This window comes from Oncorhynchus nerka, linkage group LG1, assembly GCF_034236695.1.
Source record: "Oncorhynchus nerka isolate Pitt River linkage group LG1, Oner_Uvic_2.0, whole genome shotgun sequence".
In the NCBI taxonomy this organism is placed as follows: Eukaryota; Metazoa; Chordata; class Actinopteri; order Salmoniformes; family Salmonidae; genus Oncorhynchus; species Oncorhynchus nerka.
In genome coordinates, this window is record NC_088396.1 from 38,430,970 (window position 1) to 38,456,639 (window position 25,670).

General features: G+C 45.8%; 1 protein-coding gene across 1 annotated transcript in view; it reads left to right on the top strand.

The window, feature by feature from the left end:
- The window catches only part of LOC115129810 (zinc finger protein GLI2-like), a 114,358-nt gene that overhangs the window by 67,700 nt on the left and 20,988 nt on the right, over positions 1–25,670 (top strand). Inside the window, exons 4-9 of the mRNA XM_065018516.1 lie at positions 5,368–5,573; positions 10,337–10,531; positions 21,315–21,516; positions 21,894–22,095; positions 25,079–25,189; positions 25,506–25,637. Of these exons, the coding sequence (XP_064874588.1) occupies positions 5,368–5,573; positions 10,337–10,531; positions 21,315–21,516; positions 21,894–22,095; positions 25,079–25,189; positions 25,506–25,637 (1,048 nt within the window). The remainder of the gene's footprint in view (positions 1–5,367; positions 5,574–10,336; positions 10,532–21,314; positions 21,517–21,893; positions 22,096–25,078; positions 25,190–25,505; positions 25,638–25,670) is intronic.

Below are 25,670 nucleotides of genomic sequence, written 5' to 3' on the forward strand. Positions count from 1 at the left end.
AAGTTATTTGTTTTACAAATTATTTTTGAAAGACAGGGTCCTGAAAAAGGGATGTTTCTTTTTTTGCTGAGTTTATATGACTGTTCCCATTCGGTTAATGACTCGCTTGCTCTGAGACAGTGCTAAAGTACAGCATTTTGTTTTGAGACAGTGCTTATAATGTGCAGTGTACAGCGGATTATGGCAATGTGGAAATGGGCATCCTCTGTGTGAACCCACAAGTCTGGTAAGAGGGAAGACAAGTCTGTTCGAAGGGGTTACTAATTAGTATCTAAAATCCAGCCTTCTGTTCCCAGAACCTCAACGACAACACAACAAGAGGAAAAGAAAAACAGATCCCCACTCATTCCAGACCAGCAGGACAGCTATTTATTATGTTTGATAGAGTGAGGCAGTAAATTGCAGCATTGAGCTGAGGAGGATTCTGCCCCAAGGTTTTGTGTGGTGGAGCTGTGGAGCTGTAGCCTGCACCACCCTTTTACACAAACAGATGTGGTCTAGTTTACCAGGCAATCAGTCCGGGCTTGGAATGTGTTGATTAAATGGATTTTACAGATCAGCCATTTGGTTTTTTTGGTTAGCGTGCTGTTCCCGAGTGTGCTGATTGGTTAGCGTGCTGTTCCCGAGTGTGCTGATTGGTTAGCGTTAGAAGGGAGGCCGATCCTGAGCATGCTGATTGTGGAAAGATGGGGTTGATCCCAAGCGTGCTGATTGGGTGCATTTTGTTGGTTCAAGTCTTCACTCTGGTTATGGGAGGATTTAACAGTTCCTGTGAATTATTGTAAGGAATGAATTCATGAAAGGACAGAGGCAGCCATCGGTCAAATGAAAGGCTGTTTGAACGGCTTAAAAATGTCAAGATTTATCTGATGCCCTTTAAAGAATTTGCACTTGGTTTGAAGGACTGCGGAAGTCACCAAGTTGAATCAGAATAAAATATGTGTGTCTTTGCATACTAGCTGCTGTCCTATGTTTCTAGGTCATCCTCATCCCGTTGTCTGCTATACAGAAAGAATAATATATCTTTCAAAGTTTGAGGCCAAATCCTCAGCATCCTGATGAAGGGTCCCAAACACAACTACAGTAGGATCTCACTGCAGCCCCAGCCCCTGTGGGGTAACATGGCCTGCGTCCCAAATGGCGCCCGATTCCCTTTATAGTACAATACTTTTGACCAAAGCCCTATGGACCCTGGTCAAAATAGTGCATATAGGAAATAGGGTGCCATTTGAGATGCAGACACAGTGATTTATCTCAATGGGAGCACCTTCCCAGATGTACAGACGAGTGTCTCGCGTCGTAATTTGTCTGCTGAGCCAGTAGGGAACAACATGCCAGAGAGGCAAATACTAACCAGCCAGCCAGGCAGAGAGAGTAGAGAGATCCACTGAAACAGGATGCCTGAATTCAAGTGTTGAGAAAGAGAGGTAAAGGCTCCTGTCTGTCCGTCAGACCAGACAAAGGATTCCTTTACTACCTGTTCCCCAACCCTGGAGTCAAAGAAAAGAACTAAGAGTAGTTAAGAAGAGGTGTTGAATAGGTACAGGTGACCCGCACCAGCCTCTGTCCGTCTACTGCTCTGCCCCACACCAACAGGACCTGTGCCCCCTCCCCTTTCCCATGTAGTTGACGTGCATACACAAAGGTAGGCTTTTGAAGCTACGCGCATGGGAGTTTACATTATTTATGTCCTGTATGTGTTAAAGTGTTCTATCATACTGTGACAGACAAATCATATTTTGTTGACTGAGACGATGTGCATTGTGTTACTGGGTTACTTTGAAGCTCAGAGAAACCCATACAAAATGTTTTTTATCTGAAATGTTTCCCATTGAAACAAAGGAATTGAAGGACTTTAAGAAATATATATGTGTCCATTATATGTCATGTTTCCATTTGAGCTCTGATAAAATAAATCATTTGAGTCTGGGAGCCAGGGCTCCCCAATTCATTTTGAACCAGTCAGGTTAGTTGTGGTTCACAATTTTTGCACTTCCATAAGGGAGAGCATTCACAGCCTCCACAAACTTAACAATTTCAATTTCACAGTTTCAATTAGCATTCACAGCCTCCACTTGTGTACTCTGTGTGTTGATCTTCTGTGGCTGAGGTCAGGACCACAGGAGAGTCTGTCAGCTCTAAATGCTCTTTGGAGTCATCACACCACAGATCCCAGATCCCACCGCTCCACCAAATGACATTCTCCCCACAGCACAGTGGTAACAGGGAACACTGGGGCTCAACATGAAGGACGGTGACCAACCAGTACGGTCTGTAAAAAATTACCCAAACAGATAAGAGCGGTCTCGTGCCAGTTTTGCGAAACCCGGAGCGTCAGCAAAGCCGGACGCTAATCTCTGGAACTCGCGCAGGGCTCTCTCTAACTTTGTGCTGTGTGTGTACGCACTAAGGGGAGGGAATTGGCGTCTGTTTCTTCTCAGTTCCCCCAGAACAGAACAGAAACCTCTTTATGGGCCGTCCATTGGAAGGGGTTGATGGCAGAAAGTTGGCCGTCAGACAAGGCTGGTTGTCTGTAGGCGTTTACTGGAAACAGAGGAAGCAACAAGGCCTGTGTTGGGTTGGGGCAGGTTGGCTCCAATACAGAGGGGTATAAATGAGAGACTGAGGTGAATCCAGGCCTTTCCAAGAACGCTAACATCTCAGACCCACCTTTCAGACCTGCAACCAGCCTCAGACAGCCTGTCATCCCTGTGGATTTCAGTGATTTAGAGATGAGTATACCCAAATCCACAGATTTTACAGGAAGAAACCTTATCAGTATTTTAACCGTTTTTTACCTCGTGCTCTTGGCACACATCAGAATTTACTATCCTTGAGATACAGAACTATGTGTTTTAAATCCAAAGTCCTAGTTGTATCTAATATGAATTATTATCATTATAACTAATGGATGTTAAAACATCTTTGTGTATACTAGCTTATTTATGATTTTTCAAAGCCAGAGCATTTTGGTAGTTTTTTGTATGTTGCCTGCCTGCCCTGCAACTCATCAGTTGAGCAGGCTCAAGTCTTGTACTCTGAGCCCCCAACCCCACCATCCCCACTCTCTCCTATCCTCCCCCACCTCACTGTCCCACCATCCCCACTCTCCCCTATCCTCCCCCACCTCACTGTCCCACCCTCTCCCACTCTCCCCTATCCTCCCCCACCTCACTGTCCCACTCTCCCCCACCTCACTGTCCCACCCTCTCCCACTCTCTTCTATCCTCCCCCACCTCACTGTCCCACTCTCCCCCACCTCACTCTCCCACCCTCTCCCACTCTCTCCTATCCTCCCCCCACCTCACTGTCCCACCCTCTCCTACTCTCCCATATCCTCCCCCACCTCACTGTCCCACTCTCCCCTATCCTCCCCCACCTCACTGTCCCACCCTCTCCCACTCTATCCTCTCCTACCCCACCTCACTGTCCCACCCTCTCCCACTCTCCCATATCCTCCCCCACCTCACTGTCCCACTCTCCCTATCCTCCCCCACCTCACTGTCCCACTCTCCCCTATCCTCCCCCACCTCACTGTCCCACCCTCTCCCCCACCTCACTGTCCCACCCTCTCCCCTCTCCTCCCCCACCCTCTCCCCTATCTTCCCCCACCTCACTGTCCCACCCTCTCCCACTCTCTCCTCTCCTACCCCACCTCACTGTCCCACCCTCTCCCACTCTCCCATATCCTCCCCCACCTCACTGTCCCACTCTTCCCTATCCTCCCCCACCTCACTGTCCCACCCTCTCCCACTCTCTTCTATCCCCACTCTCCCCCCACCTCACTGTCCCACCCTCTCCCCCACCTCTCCTCCTCCACCTCACTGTCCCACCCTCTCCCCCACCTCACTGTCCCCACCCTCTCCCACTCTCCCCCCACCTCACTGTCCCACCCTCCCCTATCCTCCCCCACCCTCTCCTCTATCTTCCCCCACCTCACTGTCCCACCCTCTCCCACTCTCTCCTATCCTCCCCCACCTCACTGTCCCACCCTCTCCCTATCTTCCCCCACCTCACTGTCCCACCCTCTCCCACTCACTCCTATCCTCCCCCACCTCACTGTCCCACCCTCTCCCCTATCTTCCCCCACCTCACTGTCCCACCCTCTCCCACTCTATCCTCTCCTCCCCCACCTCACTGTCCCACCCTCTCCCCTATCTTCCCCCACCTCACTGTCCCACCCTCTCCCACTCTTCCCCCACCTCATTAGTGGTAATTTCCTCCTGCTTGGAAAGTGACTGCAGACTAATGAAGTGTGAGGACGTGGTACTGCTTTGTTTAAAAACGACTCCTGACACATCGACTCCTCAGTTAGGAGGAGCAGCCTGCATGTCTCAATAACAACAGACAGACCGTGGAGGGGTGTGGATGAATTGCAGCATAAAAATGTGTCTTTTGGCTTCTAGCAAAATACATTCTCGTCTCTAGGCTTCTACCTTTCACTGTTGTTTTTGCAAGAGGATAGAGTTGAACAAGTTCTTCATCTGAATGTAAGTACAGTAACCTACAGAGCTCTTGAGTGGTGTCCGGCAGTCTTTCTTCCTCAGAGAAGTGGCAGTCACTCCCTGTTTCCAGGTGCTCTACTGTCTGGCCCACCACACATTATGGTTTCAATTAGAACCATTTGAAAATGTAATGGCACAACAACCAGATTCATAGGAGGAGTAGCATGCCACTACAAAGGACTAGCTTTGCCAAAGACAGTTCAAAGAACTGTGCCAGCGGTCAGCAGACAGACTGTACTGTATTCAGTGTTCAGTTCTGGCTTCAGGGGGCAGCTATCAAGAGTTACAGCAACCTGGCTGTGTTTCTACAAGCAGACTTGCTAGTTAACAAATGACAAATATATATTCCACTGACGGTGACCTGTGGGCTATATTACCTCTGACTCCACTTCAATCATTGTATGTTGTTTTATTAATATGCTAGCTTGAAGGTGGCTGGTGAGATGCCTCCGTTTTACAGTAACATCCGGAGAATATGTTGTCTTGTAAAAGCGTTAAGTACCAATATGAGAGACACCTTGGCTGAGCCCACCAAAACAGTAGGCTTTTTCATAGGAGTCTAAGACCCTCAGTCTCAACTTTTTCACTGCCTGAAGCTTTACTCTGAGTAGCGGTAAAAGAGGGGATCACTGTGACACATCGGGAATAGGGAGAAAGAACAGTAGTAGAGGAACTGGTTTCAGGGACAGACCTGACTGGTACCCACACATAAACCACAATTCACAAAAATCCTGTTTTACTTCACAGTTTTGCATTACTCTTTCAAGGTCTTCACTTTAAACAACAATGTGCTGGTCGATGGTCTCTTTCACTCTCTATTTCTGTCATTAACTAATTCTCCACCTCTTTTCTCTCTCGCCAGACCTCAAGGCCTAGCCAGCAGCCCAGTCATCTCAGACTGCATCTCTCTGATCCGTCTGTCCCCTCAGGCAGCAGGGACAGGGGAGTCCCCCTTCAGCCCCCCTCACCCCTACATCAACCACCACATGGAGCACTACCTCCGCTCCATGCACAGCAGCCCTACCCTCTCCATGATCTCAGCTGCCCGTGGACTCAGCCCCGCAGAAGGTGAGACACACACACACACACACACAGACACGCATGCAATCTCCTGGCAGTTATAGGGGATCTTACTACATGAGAGCATTAAAACAAATGAAAAATGTAAAAAGTCCAGATAAAACTACATTTTCTACGTCAAATCACAGCCCATATCTGTCAGATTATATATTATATTTATATAAATGCTAACGATAAGGCAGAAATATAGTTGGTTGATTTACAAACATATTTATTTCAGCATGAAGGTGAGATGAGAGGAGCAGACTGCGTTTGAGGCACATAAGAATAATATATAAGACACACGTCTTGCACACAAGATCTCCCAGAACACACCTGGGTATATGTTGTTAAGTTGTTTACACACTACATTACCCACCATACTGTGATAATTAGTCTAACACCTAATACACTCTGATACATTAAAGCATTCTCCTTTCATCCTCTTGTGTAATGGGATGTGTATGATGTACATAGTGTGTGTTTGCATGTGTGTACGTGTGTGCGTCCTTGAGTGTGTGTGAGAGAGTGAGAGTGTATGTGTACACATGCACACAATAGTATGTGTGTATAAGTGTGTGAACGAATGTTTGGGTATCGGAAACCATGGAAATTAGCAAAGACAAACAAAGCCCATTTCCTTCCCCTGTACGGAGTTCATATGATGACAGGCCTGTCCTCACAAACCTCTTATGACAACAGGTTGAAGAGACTAGAGAGAGCCGCCTGAGAGGCTAAAAAGTTGAGCAAAAGAGCCGCCTGAGAGGATAAAAGGTTATCCACTACCCTCCACCATCTTTAGTGTGTCTGTCCTATCCACTACCCTCCACCATCTTTAGTGTGTCTGTCCTATCCACTACCCTCCACCATCTTTAGTGTGTCTGTCCTATCCACTACCCTCCACCATCTTTAGTGTGTCTGTCCTATCCACTACCCTCCACCATCTTTAGTGTGTCTGTCCTATCCACTACCCTTCACCATCTTTAGTGTGTCTGTCCTATCCACTACCCTCCACCATCTTTAGTGTGTCTGTCCTATCCACTACCCTCCACCATCTTTAGTGTGTCTGTCCTATCCACTACCCTCCACCATCTTTAGTGTGTCTGTCCTATCCACTACCCTCCACCATCTTTAGTGTGTCTGTCCTATCCACTATCCTTCACCATCATTAGTGTGTCTGTCCTATCCACTACCCTCCACCATCTTTAGTGTGTCTGTCCTATCCACTACCCTCCACCATCATTAGTGTGTCTGTCCTATCCACTACCCTTCACCATCTTTAGTGTGTCTTGTCCAGTATACACAAAGCGGGATGTGGTTATGTGATCTGGCAGGTTGAGGAGAAACTGAAGCGTCTCTGTGCGCCTCCTGTTCTCTCCTACTTTAAAAAAAAATTAACATATTTCTCTGTTTCTTTTGTTTTTCATGAAATACAATCATTTGTTTGCATCATTTCTAATTTATTTTTATTTTTGGGGGTTGCTTTTTTTCGTACAGGTGATTTGCCCATAGTCTTTTTACGAGTTGTTCACATTCTGATATAGCAAGATTACATTTTAAAATGGGTCAATGTCTATAAGCTCTTGCAGACAAAATGATTATGCAAAAAATAATATCAGACTTTGTTTTTAAAAGTATCTCAATATTCTCCTTCCTGTTACTACTCGACTGAATATCATGTAAATTAAGAATCAATATGTTATTAGTCCTGATAGGAGCGTTTTAGTGTGGCCCGTGGCTTTGGCAACGCAGAGGAAAGGGGCTCAAACCTCCCCCCTCTCTTTTCTCCACAGTTTCACTAACTAACAGTAGAGACATTAAGCCCTTTGAGGGAGCTATCCCTCCACTCCCTCTCCTTTCTTCCTCCTTTTCCTAACAGTAGAGTATTGTGTGTATTGTTGTGTATTGTTAGATATTACTGCACTGTTGGAGCAAAGAACACAAGCATCACACTGTATCCACAATAACTTCTGCTAAATACACTACCGTTCAAAAGTTTGGGGTCACTTATAAATGTCCTTGTTTTTGAAAGATTAGCCTATCACAATATTATACAGTATATGATCACTTGTGAATGATGCCCAACTTAAGAAACTTTTATTTTGTGACTTTTTCTAATCATAGTCGCACACCTCATGAAGCCTAGCCCATAGGACTATATGTTTTGATAAGGTTTGTATCATAACTAAATATCTTCTTAAAATGAAGGGTTAGAGCCTAACTGGCATAGGTAAACAGCACATGAGCTGTTTATAATAAAAGCATTACATGCATAATCACATTTGTGGTCACTTTTGATAATGGTGTTTTCCTGCTAATAGAACATTTGCGCTTATAGCCTAGTACCATGTGTGCATTGCTGCGCCTATAATGTGAAGAAATAGCCTAATAGTTTACCAACATTTTAAGCTGAACGTTCTGACCTGTTGCGTCAGCCATATTGCGTAAACAAATGGGGGATGCTAGTGGTTGTATTCATTTGGGATCTATTGCACCCCACAATTTTCCCAGACTATGTTTGGAATATTTACAGTATTTATTGCACAGAATAGAATAGCACTCAGGGAGAAGGTCACAACGCCGAACTCTGGGCCGCAAAAGGCATGTTTTTTTAGGGTGCATTCCGGCCACAAAGGTGATACTGCGGTGAAATTCGAGGCATTATCAAGTGCTTTTCAAATTGTGAATGAGAGACTATTGAAGTGTGTAAAGCCTGCACAAAAAAAAACAGAGCTCGAGCCTTTCAAACGACTATTTTTCAAATCCTCTTTAGTCTCATCATGCAGCCTTACTTACAATGTATTAAAAATCCAAACATATAGCCCAACGTTTGTAGAACTAAAGTTACATTAATAACTCTAAATTAAGCATATAGGAATACCTACTGTATTTCTTTGTTAAAAGGATTAGCCCCTTTTTTTCAATTTTCGCCTAAAATGACATTTCCAAATCTAACTGCCTGTAGCTGAAGCAAGGATATGCATTTTATTGGTACCATTTGAAAGGAAACACTTTGAAGTTTATGGAAATGTGAAAGGAACATAGTAGAATATAACACAATAGATCTGGTAAAAGATAATATATAGAAAAAAAACATCCTTTTGTAATTTAAGCTTTCTGCCAAAATCAGATATGTCTATGTCCTGGGAAATATTCTTGTTACTTACAACCTCACCCTAATCGCATTAGTCTACATTAGCTCAACTGTCCAGTGGAAGGGACACCGATCCCGAAGAAGTTTTAACCGCTCAACACAGAATAGCCACATGTGCACACTCCCTCAAATCGTCTGGAGAAAATATTTCTATTTTTTTCAGCTTTGTTCAGTTGAATTCTTTATACTATAAAATAATGCCATGGAATTCTAAGCAAATCTTGTCTGCTAAATTAACTAGTGTAGCCCACAGCCATCTGGCATAGCCAGATTAGGACCTAACATAAGGACAACTCAGAGTATGCTTTTCTTTTCTTCTGAAATAGACTACATTTTGTTCATATCATGCTTCTTTAGACCTGTCTAAAATAAATCATGGATGTATTGTGAAGGTGTAGGCTATATTACCTGGATTTATTTGACTTTTTAAAATGTAAATGTTCCAAAGGTCTGCATCAGTGTCTTGTAGGCTATGTGTGAAAGCCAGGAGATGCTAAATGTGTTTAGGTTAATAAACTGTCAATTACCGTGAGACTGACAGTTATTTGCTTGACAATCACCGGCTGACGAAATTTCGTGACCCCCACCACCCTATATGTGACCAATAAAATTTGATTTGAGACATTAGCCCCTGACATATCCACAGGGACAAACGGAGAGCAGGAAACAGGGGGAGGAGGCCACAGTAATGGCTTTAGCCCACAGTGGCTCGCTGTGAAGGAAAGGAAAGGAAGAAAAAACAAATCCATCTCTCACTCTTATAGCTTGTGACACTTTTAAATGTGGGTTTACTGTGTGCAGGTGTTAACATGTTTTACATCAATATTACTGTGGTGCAAAAGGGTTTCCCTGCTACTCACTATGGATAGCATTTATGGCTTTGTGTGTGTGTGTGTGTGTGTGTGTGTGTGTGTGTGTGTGTGTGTGTGTGTGTGTGTGTGTGTGTGTGTGTGTGTGTGTGTGTGTGTGTGCAGATAGTCTGTCACGGTTAATTTATGTATGAGACATGAGAAAAGCAGGAATGTGTTATCCCTTCTTTCTTTTTCTCCTTCTTTGTCTTCTTCCTTTACTCCCCAGGGTCATTCACACACCCCATCAAACCTCAGACTTCACCCATCGCTTACCAAAAGCCTTTTAGCCTCCAGTCATCTGCTGTAGCAAAGATCTTCAAACCTGTGAAGCAATGTACACACTCTGTGTCTGTCTGTCCCTCTACGTCCTCTCATTTCCTCTCTCTCGCTCTCTCTCTCTCTCTCTGTGTCTGTCTGTCCCTCTACGTCCTCTCATTTCCTCTCTCTCGCTCTCTCTGTGTCTGTCTGTCCCTCTACGTCCTCTCATTTCCTCTCTCTCGCTCTCTCTCTCTCTCTGTGTCTGTCTGTCCCTCTACGTCCTCTCATTTCCTCTCTCTCGCTCTCTCTGTGTCTGTCTGTCCCTCTACGTCCTCTCATTTCCTCTCTCTCGCTCTCTCTCTCTCTCTCTCTGTGTCTCTGTCTCTCTTTGTCTATCTTTACCTCTCTCGCTGTTAGTCTGTTCCTGTGCCAGTCTTCCCTGTGTCAATTGTTGGTTAGTTAACATGTGCCTCTCATCTCACCCCTCTCTCCCTCTCTCTGTCCTACAGTGACCCATGAGCACCTGAAGGAGCGTGGTCTTTTCAGCCTGCCCCCTCCCCCTCCAGGGGCCAACCCTACACAGTACTACCACCTCATGGCCAGTGGCAGAAGCACCTACGGAGACCTCCTCTTGCAGACCGGGGCGGCCGCGGCAGCAGCAGCCGCAGCAGCACACCTGCCCGACTACATCAGCCCTGTGGATGGTGAGTCACCCTGAAATCCTAAAGCACACCCACCAGGGTTGTATTGAAAATGACACCCAATTCTCTAGAACAGGGGTAGGAAACCCTGGTGCTGGAGTGCAACAACCACTGCAGGATTCTTTCCCAACCAGACACCAAACCTGACTATACCAATCACCTCACCAACCTTAATGAGCTAAATTCTTCACCTGGTCTCACATGTCTAAAGCGACACTAAACAACCAGTGTTTCCTACACGTTATAGTTTCTACTCACCTCACTGCTAGTTGTATCATATATTCCTTTTTTTTACCTTTATTTAACTAGGCAAGCCAGTTAAGAACAAATTCTTATTTACAATGACGGCCTACCCCAGTCAAACCCGGACGACCCTGGGCCAATTGTGCACCGCCCTATGGGACTCCCGATCACAGCCTGTTGTGAAACAGCCTGGAATCAAACCAGGGTCTGTAGTGATGACTCTAGCACTGAGATGCAGTGCCTTAGACCACTGTGCCACTCAGGAGCATCTTATAAACTGGGTGGTTTGAGCCCTAAATGCTGATTGGCTGAACGCCGTGGTATATCAGACTCTATTCTACGGGTATGACAAAACATGTATTTTTACTGCTCTAATTACATTTATACATACATTTATAATAGCAGTAAGGCTCCTCTGGGGTTTGTGATACTGTTACCAGTGCTTTCGGGAACGTATTCAGGCCCCTTGACTTTTTCTACATTTTGTTACGTTACAGCTTTATTCTAAAACACATTACATTTCTAACTTTTTTTTTCATAAATCTACACACAATTCCCCATAATGACAAACCAAAACAGGTTTGTAGACATTTTTGCAAATGTATTAAAAATATGATAACACATTTACATAAGTATTCAGACCCTTTACTCAGTACTTTGTTGAAGCACCTTTGGCAGTGATTACAGCGTTGCGTCTTCTTGGGTATGACGCTACAAGCTTGACACACCTGTATTTGGGGAGTTTCTCCCATTCTTCTCTACAGATCTTCTCAAGCTCTGTCAGATTGGATGGGGAGCGTCGCTGCACAGCTATTTTCAGGTCTCTCCAAAGATGTTAGACCGGGTTCAAGTCCGGGCTCTGGCTGGGCCACTCAAGGACATTCAGAGACTTGTCCCGAAGCCTCTCATGCGTTGTCTTTTCTTGGTCACCTCCCTGACCAACACCCTTCTCCCTCGATTGCTCAATTTGGCAGGACGGCCAGGAACAGACTTGGTGGTTCCAAACTGTGGGACCTTATATAGACAGGTGTGTGCCTTTCCAAATCATGTCCAATCACTTGAATGTACCACCGGTGGATGATCAATGGAAACAGGATGCACCTGAGCTCAATTATGATTTTTTTTTGGCTAAGGGCTGTGTCCAGGCACTCCACATTGCGTTGGGCTTAAAAACAGCCCTTAGCTGTGGTATATTGGCCATATACCACACCCCCCCCGTGCCTTATTGCTTAGTTATCCATATACCACACTACTAAATACTAACAGCTTAGTTATCCATATACCACACTACTAAATACTAACAGCCTTGTCACCCTTTGTGCTGATCTCCAGGTATGTGGATGTGGTGCTGTGCTTTTCATAGATGCCTTTTCTTCTTGTGGTTTTCTGTGTGTAAGACTTCCCCACATCAAAGTGAGAGTCGTGGGGTCTTATATAAACACAGAAAGGCCTGAGGCTGGGGACTCGTAAAACCCCTACTGTTCTCCCAGCACAGGCTTCTTATTCACACAGCCAGTCATATGGTGTTTTAGGTGTGTTACACTGTTATCAGTAACATCCTGTAAATTCACAGCGGTAACCTTAAAAGGGCAACCATGGAGAGAGGGGGGGGGGGGGGGGGGCAGTGAATGTACTATATTGCAGGCAGCAGCAGATGCCAGAGCTTCTATATCTGTCTCTTCTCTTTCTCAGTCAGTGTTATGGCAGGTATACTGTAAATCTGTGGTTCCTGCTCTGCTCTCTACAGCTAATGGCAAAGACAGAGGCTAGATGCAGGCAGGGGTCATTCAGTGACAGTGTGACAGAAGAGAAGTGGCGAACAACCATCAGACATATGGTGAGGGACCAAAGCCTTGCTGCCAGTCTGTTTCACTCGCCTGTTATTGCATTGTTATAGGACCCAGAACTACAGATGGAGGATCTTAATTTGATCACCCTGTTGCAGGAGAACTTTCCTTCAATTTAAAACGTATAGTGTATTTGAGGTTTAAAAAGGCTTCTGAAGTTTGTAATTTTCACTTTGACATTTCAGACTTTTCCCTTACACAAAAATGTATCAACCCCTACAAAAATGTCTATTAATTCACATAATAATTCACATTTCCTGTTTATTTTCCTGCTGTAGCAAACTGACTCAAATTAATATCCTATAGCTGTATGAGCAGAGTGATAGTAAGTAAGGCCTAACATTGCTGCAAGTACCAGGACCAAGACTTTTGGATTCAACTTAAGTTAAATGAACCCAGGAACCTTCCAGTAAGCTGTATGAAAGGGCAATATAGTCCTGAGTGGAAAACTAAACTAAACTGTCCATGAAAGTAAGCCTTTCGATGCCTTTCGACAATCAAAGAAATGCAGTCGCTGCCTGCCAGGCACAGACTCCCGGTGTAGTATCCATATCACTTTCATCCTGTCTCAACCCACCCAAGGAAAATGAGCGAGAGCGAGCCATCTAACAGTGTTTCCACCTCATCTGTCACGCTCCCAGTCCACCCTGCGTGACGCGTACGCATCAATCCTCACACGCACGCGCTAGGAAAACAGGACCGCCGTTGAAATGAACCTTAAATTACCCCTAAATCACATAATCAAACATGAAGAGGGAGGGAGGGTGGAGAACGGGAGGCTAGTTTGGGGCATAGATGTTGTTGCCTTCCCCCTCCATTCCTCCATCCACTTCTCTCTCCCGGTGTGACCGCCACTGCTGCTGGCTGCCCACAGTTGTTTGGGGAGGCTGTTGGCTCTGACACCCACAGACACCGACTCACACAACACAGCACTGGGCCTTCTCCTTCTCCACGCTGGGTTTGATGTGGTCAACGTCCGGGCACTCTCGGACCTGTGGCTCTCTGTTAGTGCGGTTAGCGAGGCTAGCAGCCCCACACACACAGCCTCTTTATTGACCCAGCCAGCCATCTAATGGCTCAGGGGCTCAGCAGACAGCCTGGCGAATAAAGAGACTCATTTAATAGCAGAGAGGGCGATACATATGCATCGAGACCCCAACGTTTGTTTTGGAAGCTTTGCTCTGATAAAATAAAATTTATATGCATATTTCAAAATCAGTTTATGCTCTAATAAACTCATTGGACCTACCACAAGGGCAGAGTCCTCAGTGAACCCAAAGTTAAATTATGGCTGGTTATTTTCCCTCCCAGTTATTCCTATTAGTACTGCAGACATGAGAGAGTGGGCTTAGAGGTTAAAGGTTGAACTATAAAATAGTGATCGTTGTTAATAAAAGAGAGAAATGTGTTTATGTAAAATCCTGCCGTGTCAGTGAGTAGAGTAAAGGTTTAAGACAGTCTGGTATCCTCGTATCTCCATAGGGCTAAATGTATGGATTTACTGTCAATTGTAGAGCTTGCCATTAAGCAGATCTATAAACCAGACACTCTCTTTTTCTCAGGAACATGGTTAAATTACACTAAACATGTCACCCTGATGCTGTCCAGTTCAGTCTACCAGAGCTAACTGCTCAGGAAAGACCATGCAACTCCATGCATGATACTGTATACTGTACGTTGACAATTGTATACTGTGTAAAACAATTGATGAGAACAGTCAATAATCTGAACAATAATTTGTGTGAGCATCCTTTAACATTTTTGGTTCCCTTTGTTAAGGGTGAAGGTGAGTAGCTAAGTAAGTAGTAATGCTTTCTCTGAGAACACATTATGGGCCCTGGTCAAAAGTAGTGCACTATACAGTATTGGGGAGCCATTTGGGACGCAGACAGTAGCTTTCTGCTCCTCTCCTCCACCTACTGTGTGACTGACTGAGACATGGGTGCCATGTAGTCTACATGCAGTCTGCTTTGACAGGCCTACAAAACAAACACCGGCAGATCCAGCCTGCCGTCGGTCGGCCGGTTAGTGTGGGCCGTGCCGAAACTCTCTTCTTCACTGCCGTGCCAAATGCGTGTCCATGCCAATGTGTGCTCTGACACGTTCATGTGACGGGCGGGCCGACATGCAGGCTGAAAGAACAGTCTCCGCTAAACCAACAAAGTCCAATTACCCCCTCTAGTAGCAGACATTTCCAGCAGACCAGGCAGAGGCCAGTTGGGCCTTGTTCCCTAAAGCCCCTTGTAAACCTAAAGTAAATCTATTGCACGTGACATGTTATGTTATGAGTGATCTCTGATAGATAAAGGGGAAGAGATGGGCCCCTGGGTGGATGAACATGCAAATAAATACATCTGTCAGTACATCTGTCAGTAACTAACCGCAGGCTTCGACGACACAGCCTAATGCAAACACAGCACACAGCGTATCACGTATCAATATTCTGTTACACAGCGTGATAGTGGGCCAAACCAAGGGGGAATATTATGCTGTTACACAGCGTGATTGTGGGCCAAACCAGGGGGGGATATTATGCTGTTACACAGCCGGATGGTGGGCCAAACTTGCGGCACTCAGCAGAACACATACATGTACATCACCAAACTGAGGGGACGAGGATAAGCTTTATCAGTTGTCTAAACAATCTGTCTCCTCACTTCTCCTTTATTGCACTGATCTGAAAGAACTGACTAGGTTCTTTAAACATGTTTAAAAAGTCCTACAGATTACAGTACATGATGCACAGTCTTGATAATGGGGGTCATAGAGAACTAACTGTAGAGGAACCTGCTGGCGGGAAAATAAACTGAAGATCCTATGACAATAGCTGCTGCCAAAGTAAATATCTTCCATCTAGTCAGAGGAAAAATACATCTGGGGATAAGGGAGGGGATGTGAGGGAGGGACAGAGAAGGAGGGGGGGTCTTGTCCCCCTGGTTTGACTACATACACAAACACTTACTGTATGAACACCCAGCAGACATGTGCTCACACACACGTCTGGCTTTAGCACGACACTAGGGGCTCACAGGGGAATCATCGCAGCGAGCCTCCTCTAATAAAATGTGCAGTGATGGTATTAGAGAGATTTACCAGGGAAAATAAACATTCCTCACCACTCGGAGGAGAGCGGAGCTGGGGTGGCTGGGCTGGGGCTCTTGGCTGGCTGGTACCCAGGCTGGGGTGTAGTTCAGGGAGGCGATTGGGCATCGCGCTGGGCCTCTCCCTCGCCTCGCAGGATCAACGCCTGGGCCTGCATGCTTCACCTCAGTCTAGGATCACCTGAGAGAGAGAGAGCAGTGGATGTAGTGGAACCACTGTATAGCAACTATACTAGAGAAAGAGAGTCCAGAGAGTAGTTCTGAGCAATTAACCAAAATGTTGGTTATTTTTCATTTTTTAGAAAACTAATTGACTGATGTCTGTTACATTTTATTGGATTCCATTTTGTTCTGTTTTTTGAGCTGTTGTTTCTCTAGAGATAAATAGATCATGACCGAACTGTGCAATGTAGTAGGGAGTTTCCAACAGGCCAATGTTATACATAGTTTAGCGCAGAAAACATGATTTTTAACTGCATTGACCATAATCCATAGCGCAGCAGCTACTTGTCCAGTCTGTGTTTATTTCACACCTGCTATGTAACAGAACGAAGAATGCGTGATCAAGAGGGGATACAGAGCAGTTGCTTTGCAAGGTATTGGTATTGAGCAGACATAAAAATATGCCTTATTTACTTTGAAGAACTACTAAAATTGGGATTTTTGTCCAACAGCATAGGAAGCAGCTCTATAGTGATGAGATGATGACTTGGAATGGAATAATCAAGTAATCAAGTAACACAAATGTAATATACACAACAACTGAAATATTTGATTAAAGTAAAGTACTGTGAATAACTGTACTTTACACAGTTACACATGATCCGTCACACCATCATGGAATTTAAATGTTTTATTCTGTGTTGTAACAGCATTCAACCCACATAATGCATAGTGCATAAATCATCAAAACCAAAATCATGCAAAAAAATATATATTCAGTGAGAGAGACCAGATAGACCAGAGAAAGAGAGAGCAGAGAAAGAGAGAGACCAGAGAGAGAGAGACCAAAGAAAGAGAGACCAAAGAAAGAGAGACCAGAGAAAGAGAGAGACCAGAGAGAGAGAGAGACCAGAGAAAGAGAAAGACCAGAGAAAGAGAAAGACCAGAGAGAGAGACCAGAGAAAGAGAGAGAGACCAGAGAAAGAGAGAGAGACCAGAGAGAGAGAGACCAGAGAAAGAGAGACCAGAGAGAGAGAGAGACCAGAGAGAGAGAGACCAGAGAGAGAGAGACCAGAGAGAGAGACCAAAGAAAGAGAGAGACCAGAGAAAGCGGGACCAGAGAAAGAGAGAGACCAGAGAAAGAGAGACCAGAGAAAGAGAGACCAGAGAGAGAGAGAGACCAGAGAAAGCAGGACCAGAGAAAGAGAGGGACCAGAGAGAGATACCAGAGAGAGAGACCAGAGAGAGAGACCAGTGAGAGAGACCAGAGAGAGAGAGAGACCAGTGAGATACCATAGAGAGAGAGAGACCAGTGAGAGACCAGAGAGAGAGAGACCAGAGAGACCAGAGAAAGAGAGAGAGAGACCAGAGAGAGAGAGACCAGAGAAAGAGAGAGACCAGAGAGAGAGACCAGAGAAAGAGAGACCAGAGAGAGAGAGAGAGAGAGAGAAAGCGGGACCAGAGAAAGAGAGGGACCAGAGAGAGAGAGACCAGAGAGAGAGACCAGAGAGAGAGAGACCAGTGAGAGACCAGAGAGAGAGAGAGAGAGAGACCAGTGAGAGACCATAGAGAGAGACCAGAGAGAGAGACCAGAGAGAGAGAGACCAGAGAGACCAGAGAGAGAGAGAGAGAGAGTCAGAGCCAGAAAGCAGCGGATGAGGTGAATCAACACTCCTAACTAATGACCCAACAAAGCCAGGCCCTCCACAGGTTTCCACTGGCTCTCCTGGTCCCATGCAAACTGTTACACTGAACAAAGGGAGACTACCTTTGTGTGCTGTGCTGTGTGTGGAACCTGTGCCAACTCTTATTCGGGGGGCTTTGGTTTAGGGCTGTACTGGGGTTGGTGGGGAGGGACGGGGGGTAAAGGATAACTACCAATTAGAGTTTTCCGATTTTCCACAAAGCCATTTCAATTAAAACAGCAAGGCAGATGCTTAAAATAATCACTCTGCCCCCTTTTCGTTTTTTGGTGAATGTGCACTGAAGTGCCTGTAATTATGAGCCCAGATCCCCCAATTATAGCCAACCCTCCCCGTGCTCTGCTCTCCTCTGCTCCCACAGAGAGAGTCCTATACCTAAAGAACAGGACATATCTCTCCGCCAACGCGGCGTATCCCGCCTCATAGAACATCTGGTTTCTCACTCTCCGCTGCCGGAACCTGGCGTATCCCTAAATTAGAGCCCCGCCACCTATAAAACACTCCATCGCCGTGTGAGTGGTGCCTGAGTGACCTCTAGCAGAGCAGACGCAGCAATGACCTTGTACGCTGTGTCTCTAACACAGGGGCCCGGGAGGAGTGTATCCTTGGTGTGCCAGATCCAGGCTAGATGAGTGAACACTGTTCCCATGCACACACTGTTGACTAACACATTAGCTAGGGACTCTTAATGGGAAAATGAAGTTGTATTGAATTGCATAGGGAGAGACTACAGTTTGTCTAGGGGTGGATACGGAGGGGGATTTGGGGGTTGGAGGTATAAGGTATGAGAGGGTTTGAGATCCTGTCTGTGGGTAGGAGTGTGTGGTGGTGGGTTTGGGTTTGGGGGAGGTTGTAGGTATGAAGCAGTCTTTTGGAAAGGGGTTGAGACCATGTCTGGGTAATGGGGGTTGGAGGGTAAGGAGGTATGAGGCAGTCTTTTGGGATAGGTGCCAAGGGGGTGAGGCAGGCGCCAGCCTTGCCAGGCTGCGAGTGGTACCCTGTTTTGTTTCCTGATTTATTAAGTGGCACATTAATAAGCATCTCCCCTGAGGTTCAGTTCTGAAGTAAGCAGAGATTAATAGGACCACTGCACCGCACACACATGCACACACACACACACACACACACACACACACACACACACACGCGGCTCCACAATGGGCCAGCCCAGTCCCAGGCAGAGAGAAAGAGCCATTAGACTCAATGTAAATCCACCTTTTCTAGAGAACTGTAAACCCACCACTGTATTCGGGTATCAACCCTCTCCCCCCCCTCTACTCCCTCTCTTCCCCCTCTCCCCTGAGACAAACCCCCTCTTTCTCAACACGCCTAATGATACATGACACATTTATTTATTAGCTTCATAGAGGAACATTCCTAAGGACCGTTTGTTGTTTTTGCCAACTCTTTCATAAATATCTCTTACATCTCTACAGCTCGTTTTCATAGAGCAGCCAGAGTCCTGAGTCCTGCAGCTCTTTATTCACATATGCCTTTTACAACGTAATAGTTTGAAAATGTAAGACTTAAGTTAACACACACACACACACACACAGACACACACACACACACACACACATACACATACACACACACACACACAGACACACACACACCATGTATAAGACTACAGTTTTTATGGCCGTAGGTTTGGAATAGTATAGTGGTCTCTGGATCCATACGGGCCTGTAAGGAAGGATCCCTAATTTACCCAATAAAGCAGGTTGACAGTGGTGTGTTTGACATGTTGGCGGCTGGTGTGTGTGCGTGTCTGTGTGTTTTGTCGAGGTGGGATGAGAGCTATTAAGAACTTCCTGTTGCCAGAACCTCTGATGATGCTCCCTGTTAGGCCTAATAACCCTACAGACGAGTACTACCCTCAGTCCTCTGCCCTGGTCTGTGTCCTGTCCCCTCACACCAGAGCTAATGCTCAGCACCTGTTGACCCACACCCTTACCCTGTATTCCGTTAGCCACTCCCCTCTACCCTTACCCTGTATTCAGTTAGCCCCCCCCCCCCGTACCCTTACCCTGTATTCCGTTTGCCACTCCCCTCTACCCTTACCCTGTATTCCGTTAGCCACTCCCCCGTACCCTTACCCTGTATTCCGTTAGCCACTCCCCGTACCCTTACCCTGTATTCCGTTAGCCACTCCCCTCTACCCTTACCCTGTATTCTGTTAGCCACTCCCCTCTACCCTTACCCTGTATTCAGTTAGCCCCCCGTACCCTTACCCTGTATTCAGTTAGCCCCCCCGTACCCTTATCCTGTATTCCGTTTGCCACTTCCCTCTACCCTTACCCTGTATTCCGTTTGCCACTCCCCTCTACCCTTACCCTGTATTCCGTTTGCCACTCTCCTCTACCCTTACCCTGTATTCCGTTTGCCACTCCCCTCTACCCTTACCCTGTATTCCGTTAGCCACTCCCCTCTACCCTTACCCTGTATTCAGTTAGCTCCCCCCGTACCCTTATCCTGTATTCCGTTTGCCACTCCCCTCTACCCTTACCCTGTATTCCGTTAGCTACTCCCCCGTATCCTTACCCTGTATTCCCCTATCACCTCCTCTGTCTCTTTCCATCTCTCCCTACAGTAGCTGTCACCCATTGCCACTGGAACACAGGAGTCCAAACCAAAGCCGACAAAGAAAAATGAAAGGAACTTTTTGGATACCCCTGAAAGACATCTTTCCAAATGTATTTGACTACCTGGAACGGTTTAATGTAGCAGGGTAGAAGGGGCTTCCCATTGCATGTCCCAAAGAGGAAGGTTAAAGTGAACTACGTGCTCAATTCAGGTCAGATTGACGTACACAGAACTAGGTGGTTTTAGTATGTCTACATGCATTCTTATATAATAAGGGATAGTATCAAACACAACCTGAGGGAATTAGTGCTAAAAGGGTTGAAGTTAACACAAAGTACCAAAACAACAGTTCATGGGTAAAAAAAGTCAAAAAACTTTTTTATTTTACTGTAATGTTCATGCTCCAAAAACAGCTTAGGAAAAGCCCTCCACAACTCTCTAGGTTGACTTCTGCCCTTTGTAGCTATGCCTCATTCTTTTAATGCTATTCTCAAATAAATGTGTTTAAATTGCCTCCATTTAACTTGCTGAAATGCAACTGACTGGGTGAGATTCTTATCACGGTAATTACAGAAATGATTGCAAGTGATTAATTATGCATAAGAGGATGTGAACTTTAAGGGGAGAAGGAGGGTTGTATGAGAGAGATGCTGGAGTGAGATAGGATGTGTCCCAAATGGCAACTTATTCCCTATACAGTGCACCACTTTTGACCAGAGCCCTATGCCAGAGCCCAGTCAAAAGTAGTGCACTATAGGGTGGCGCAGTGGTCTAGGGGACTGCTTCGCAGTGCTAGCTGTGCCACCAGAGACTCTGGGTGGCACAGCTACTAATTACTAACAATTGGATAACACGAAATTGGGGAGAAAAGGGGGTAATATTCAACAACAAAAAATAAAAAAAGAAGGAAAAAAAGTAGTTCCCAATATAGGGAATAGGGTGCCATTTGGAGCACATCCATTAACAGACTGAGGGGGGACTGTACTGTAGTCTAGACCAGACCAGCAGCACAATGACCTCTACTAGAACGCCTCTGGAGAAAATATTTGTGCTGCTTTCACCTAAAAACAGACGATGACTAGTGACAACAGTTAAACAGTTATCAAATACATTTTGATTGATTGATTGTGTTCATTCTCTGCAGTGTCCAGGTTCTCCAGCCCCAGACTGACCCCCAGGCTGAACAGGAAGCGAGCCCTGTCCATCTCCCCTCTCTCAGACGCCAGCATCGACCTGCAGACCATGATCCGTACCTCGCCCAACTCTCTGGTGGCTTACATCAACAACTCACGCTCCAGCTCTGCAGCCAGCAGCTCCTACGGACACCTGTCAGTCAGCGGCATCAGGTGCAGGACATACACACACGCATTCACACACATACTGTACATACATACATACATACGCACGCACGCACGCACGCACGCACGCGCACGCACACGCACACACACACACACACACACAGGGCTCAACACAAGGCATTACACCAGTCACTCACTCACAGACTTACACGGTATTCTAAGTTTCCTCATCTCTGTGTTAAAGTATTTATTACTTTCACATATCTATACATCTATTGAAGGGCTCCACGTACACTAGTCACTCGCTCACTCAATCGCCACAGCATTCAACCTTATGTCCAGGCCTATAGCGGAGTTATGTCTGTCTCTTGCTGTTGTAAATGGAGTGGATCTGCTAATAACTGTCCTTCCCTTTCCTCTCCCAGTCCGTCGTTCACCTTCCCCCACTCCATCAACCCCATGGCATACCAGCAGCTGTTCAACCAACAGAGAGGCCTGAGTGCGTTCGGCCATACCCCTCCCCTCATCCAGCCCTCGCCCTCCTTCGCTGCCCGCCAGCATGCCCACGCCATTGCAGCCTCTGCCCTCAACACCACCCACAACACCTCCAGCTCTGAGTCCAACCAGGTGAGTCTCCTAAACCAGGGATGCAAACTGCTGAGGGCCCAAAAAGGTGACTCTTTTTGTTGTTGCACTGAAACAGGCAAAAAATCCCTGCTAGGTGGAATGCAGGTTTTAACTAATTAAACCACCAAGAATATGATCTACATGATCAGTCTCTGTGTGTAAAATAAAGTGGTTAATGTGGCGGCAGGGTAGCCTAGTGGTTAGAGCATTGGACTAGTAACCGAAAGGTTGCAAGTTCAAATCCCCGAGCTGACAAGGTACAAATCTGTCGTTCTGCCCCTGAACAGGCAGTTAACCCACTGTTCCTAGGCCGTCATTGAAAATAAGAATTTGTTCTTAACTGACTTGCCTAGTAAAATAAATAACCTAACTCAAACTAAAAAAAAAGCAATCCAATGTTGTTTGTTGCCTAGACTTGACAGCAAATGACACTCTTGAGAAAGAACAATACACTAATATTGCAGTTAGCCATGACGGCCTTTATAATAGCGTGCTTGTGACCACACACACACATCTATATATTGCCATGGGGGAAAACACATCTTAAAAGAAGAAAGATAATGAAATAAACTATTTTTGCTCTATTATAGTGGCCACTATAGACATCAACCAAGTGCACAATGTGTGCAAAAATAACGTTCACTGAGTAAAACCTATTTTAATCTGCCCCTCACTCACGTTACTGTCAAATTCAACACAACAAAAACAATATCTTTGGGCTACACTGGCCATTATTACATTGTACACTTTCTGCCTGTGGACGTCTGTTCTACAATGTCCCAGCAACAGTGAGAAAGCAGGTGTGTGGTGTTCCTTTCACCTCTATAGTGGCATCCAGCTTAAACCAGGCCCAGCTCCAGCTACACTTGATCCCTGAATCCACTTGTTTAACAAGCAACGCCTCATAGTTAGTTAGCTAGTTAACATTTCACACGGAATGTCAGGGTCCAGTAAGCAACTAACGCGTTATAACTTGAGGAACAACAAGGAGTCATATATGTTACCAGTTAATAATGACCTGACTGGATCATAGAGGAACAATTGTCCAGACAGAGGATTGAGTTTACGAATGTACGGTTTATTAACCCAACTTCACACAGGCTACTGTTTGGCCGTAGCCCACGCCAAATAAACCAAGGATACCCTATGAACCAACCGTGACCTTCTCTTGTGAAGGCCAGAACTAAGAGAGAGAACAATGTCTGAACCTGGTCTTAACTTCCAACGCTCCCTGCCCAACCCCCCTCCTACTCCACCAACCACCAGGATGCCCGGCTTCAGAACACTCCAGGCATTCCCGTGATTGGCAGATAGCAGGTTGATTGGCATGTCGGACCCCGCGAACACTGGGTACTGGCAAATACAACACAACCAACTAATGTAATAGCCTAACAAAACACACGCTTCTTCCCAAATCACTGATGGTTGTATCTTCTCTCTTCAGTCACTTGTTGCGCTGATTTCTGTTGTTATGTAAATGATTGGCTGTGCCTTGGATACAGCCAGTATTGCTCCAAACGCGCATCGCTCGTTCGCTTACAGCCAGTAGTGATCCAACCTCAACCACTCAAAACGGCGAATTTCGCTGAAAGGAGACATGTTTGCATCCCTGCTAAACAGACAGACAGGGGTAATATAATAATAGTCTACATCTGTCATCTCACAGAATCTGGGGTCATGTTCAGATGGCACAAAACACAAGATGTACTGAAATGAAGTGAAGATGCCCTAACGAACACCCAGAACTCTGTAACATGAATGATATGTATATTGTGTACAAGTTATGTTATTGGTAAAATTATGTCATGCTAAATTAATCCAGCCCAAGATTCTCATAAACTGTCAAGTGTTTTTGGTGAGAGATGTTTCAGCTGGAGGATGACTCCCTCCCACTAGCAGCTGTTTTTATCTGTCTCAGTTCTTAGAAGTGTTTCCTCTGTCTCCTTTATCAACATATTGTATACAATATGGTCTCTATGAATGTAAACTTCCCCCTCATTTACCATCTCCCCCTCAGACACACACAGACACCCATACATTCCATCACTATGTCTATTTTAGTACACCAATGTGCGCACACATACGCACACATACGCACACACACGCACACACACACACACACACACACACACACAGAGAGAGAGACACACACACACAGAGAGACACACACACACACAGGCAGAGAGAGCTGAATTCCCCCTCAGCTTGACAGTGAACAGAACCACATTTCCCCTGGTTTCCAGCCAAAGAAGTCAGTGTTAGTGAGATCCCAGAAGCACAGTCAGCGCGGTACTGTACTGTAGTGTAGTGTAGTGGCTGGGTGAGATTTGGAGATTAGAGAGACCCCTCCTCACTGACTCTGAACCCTCCCTTCATATATTTTCTTACGATGCTTCAACACACACACACACACACACACACACACACACACACACACACACACTGAGTGTCTCCTTCTCAGAGCCTGTGACTGAGGCTTTAAAAGGCTGTTTCTGCCTGTCGTGTTAAGAGTTGGCCGGAGGATCAAAGCTCTGAGCGTTGCAATGTGGGTAATAATTTCTTTCTTTTCATATTTCCACTGGCTGACTCTCATAAAGCAGTCTGAACTGTTTCTCTGTGGTGGGTCGCTATACGAGTTATGGGCCCTGAGCCTGGTGCTTGGCTGGCTCAGGTTGTCTCTGGAACCAACCAACCCTCACATCATCATGTTGCCATAGAACAGAGCCAGTCAGCCAGAACCACCCTGGGTTATCTTCACACTGCCTCCATCTCTTCGCACCAGAGCACCGTAACTCTCTGCCTCCTTCTATTTGGCCATTTGGCAGACATTTTTGTATGTAATCCCTGTGTGAATTGAACTCGACACTCTTACCAACTGAACCACAAAGGACCACTCTATCTGAACTCTACCTCTCACTCTACAGTATGTCCTTCAGAAGGCTGGTATAGCCTGTGTCTCTCTAACTCCTTCTCTCTCCTGCAGAATGCTGGTAGCGACCCGGCGGTGAGCAGCACAGTCAACCCCATGATCACCAAGAGGCACAAGGTCAAGACAGAAGCAGAGGGTCCCCGGTCCATATCACCGTGCTCTCAGGTATGGGACCCCACGACCCCTCACTTAATTGATCTTTATAAATGGCATACAGAAGTATAAAATACCGGGGCCTTTTACTCTAGATCAATAAGACGAACTGTGTTGTTGCTTTTTCTTATCTTTACAGCGAGTTGTGCAAAAGCAATCTTAGATCATCAGGAAGCAGATAAGCAATTGCAGAATAGTACAGTATAGTTGGTAGCGATATGCTATTGTCAGTTACACAAACTTAACACACACACACACATACTGTGTGCGTGCATGCACGTCAGACACAGTCATGAACCCCACTCTAACTGGGTCCTCTGGTCCACAGGAGCATGTTCTGGACCTGAGTGAGGAGCGGGATAAAGATGAGTGGAAGCAGGAGCCAGAGGCTTTCTACGAGACCAACTGTCACTGGGACGGCTGCACCAAGGAGTACGACACTCAGGACCAGCTCGTTCATGTGAGTTATTATAAATTATACAACAGGTGGGTC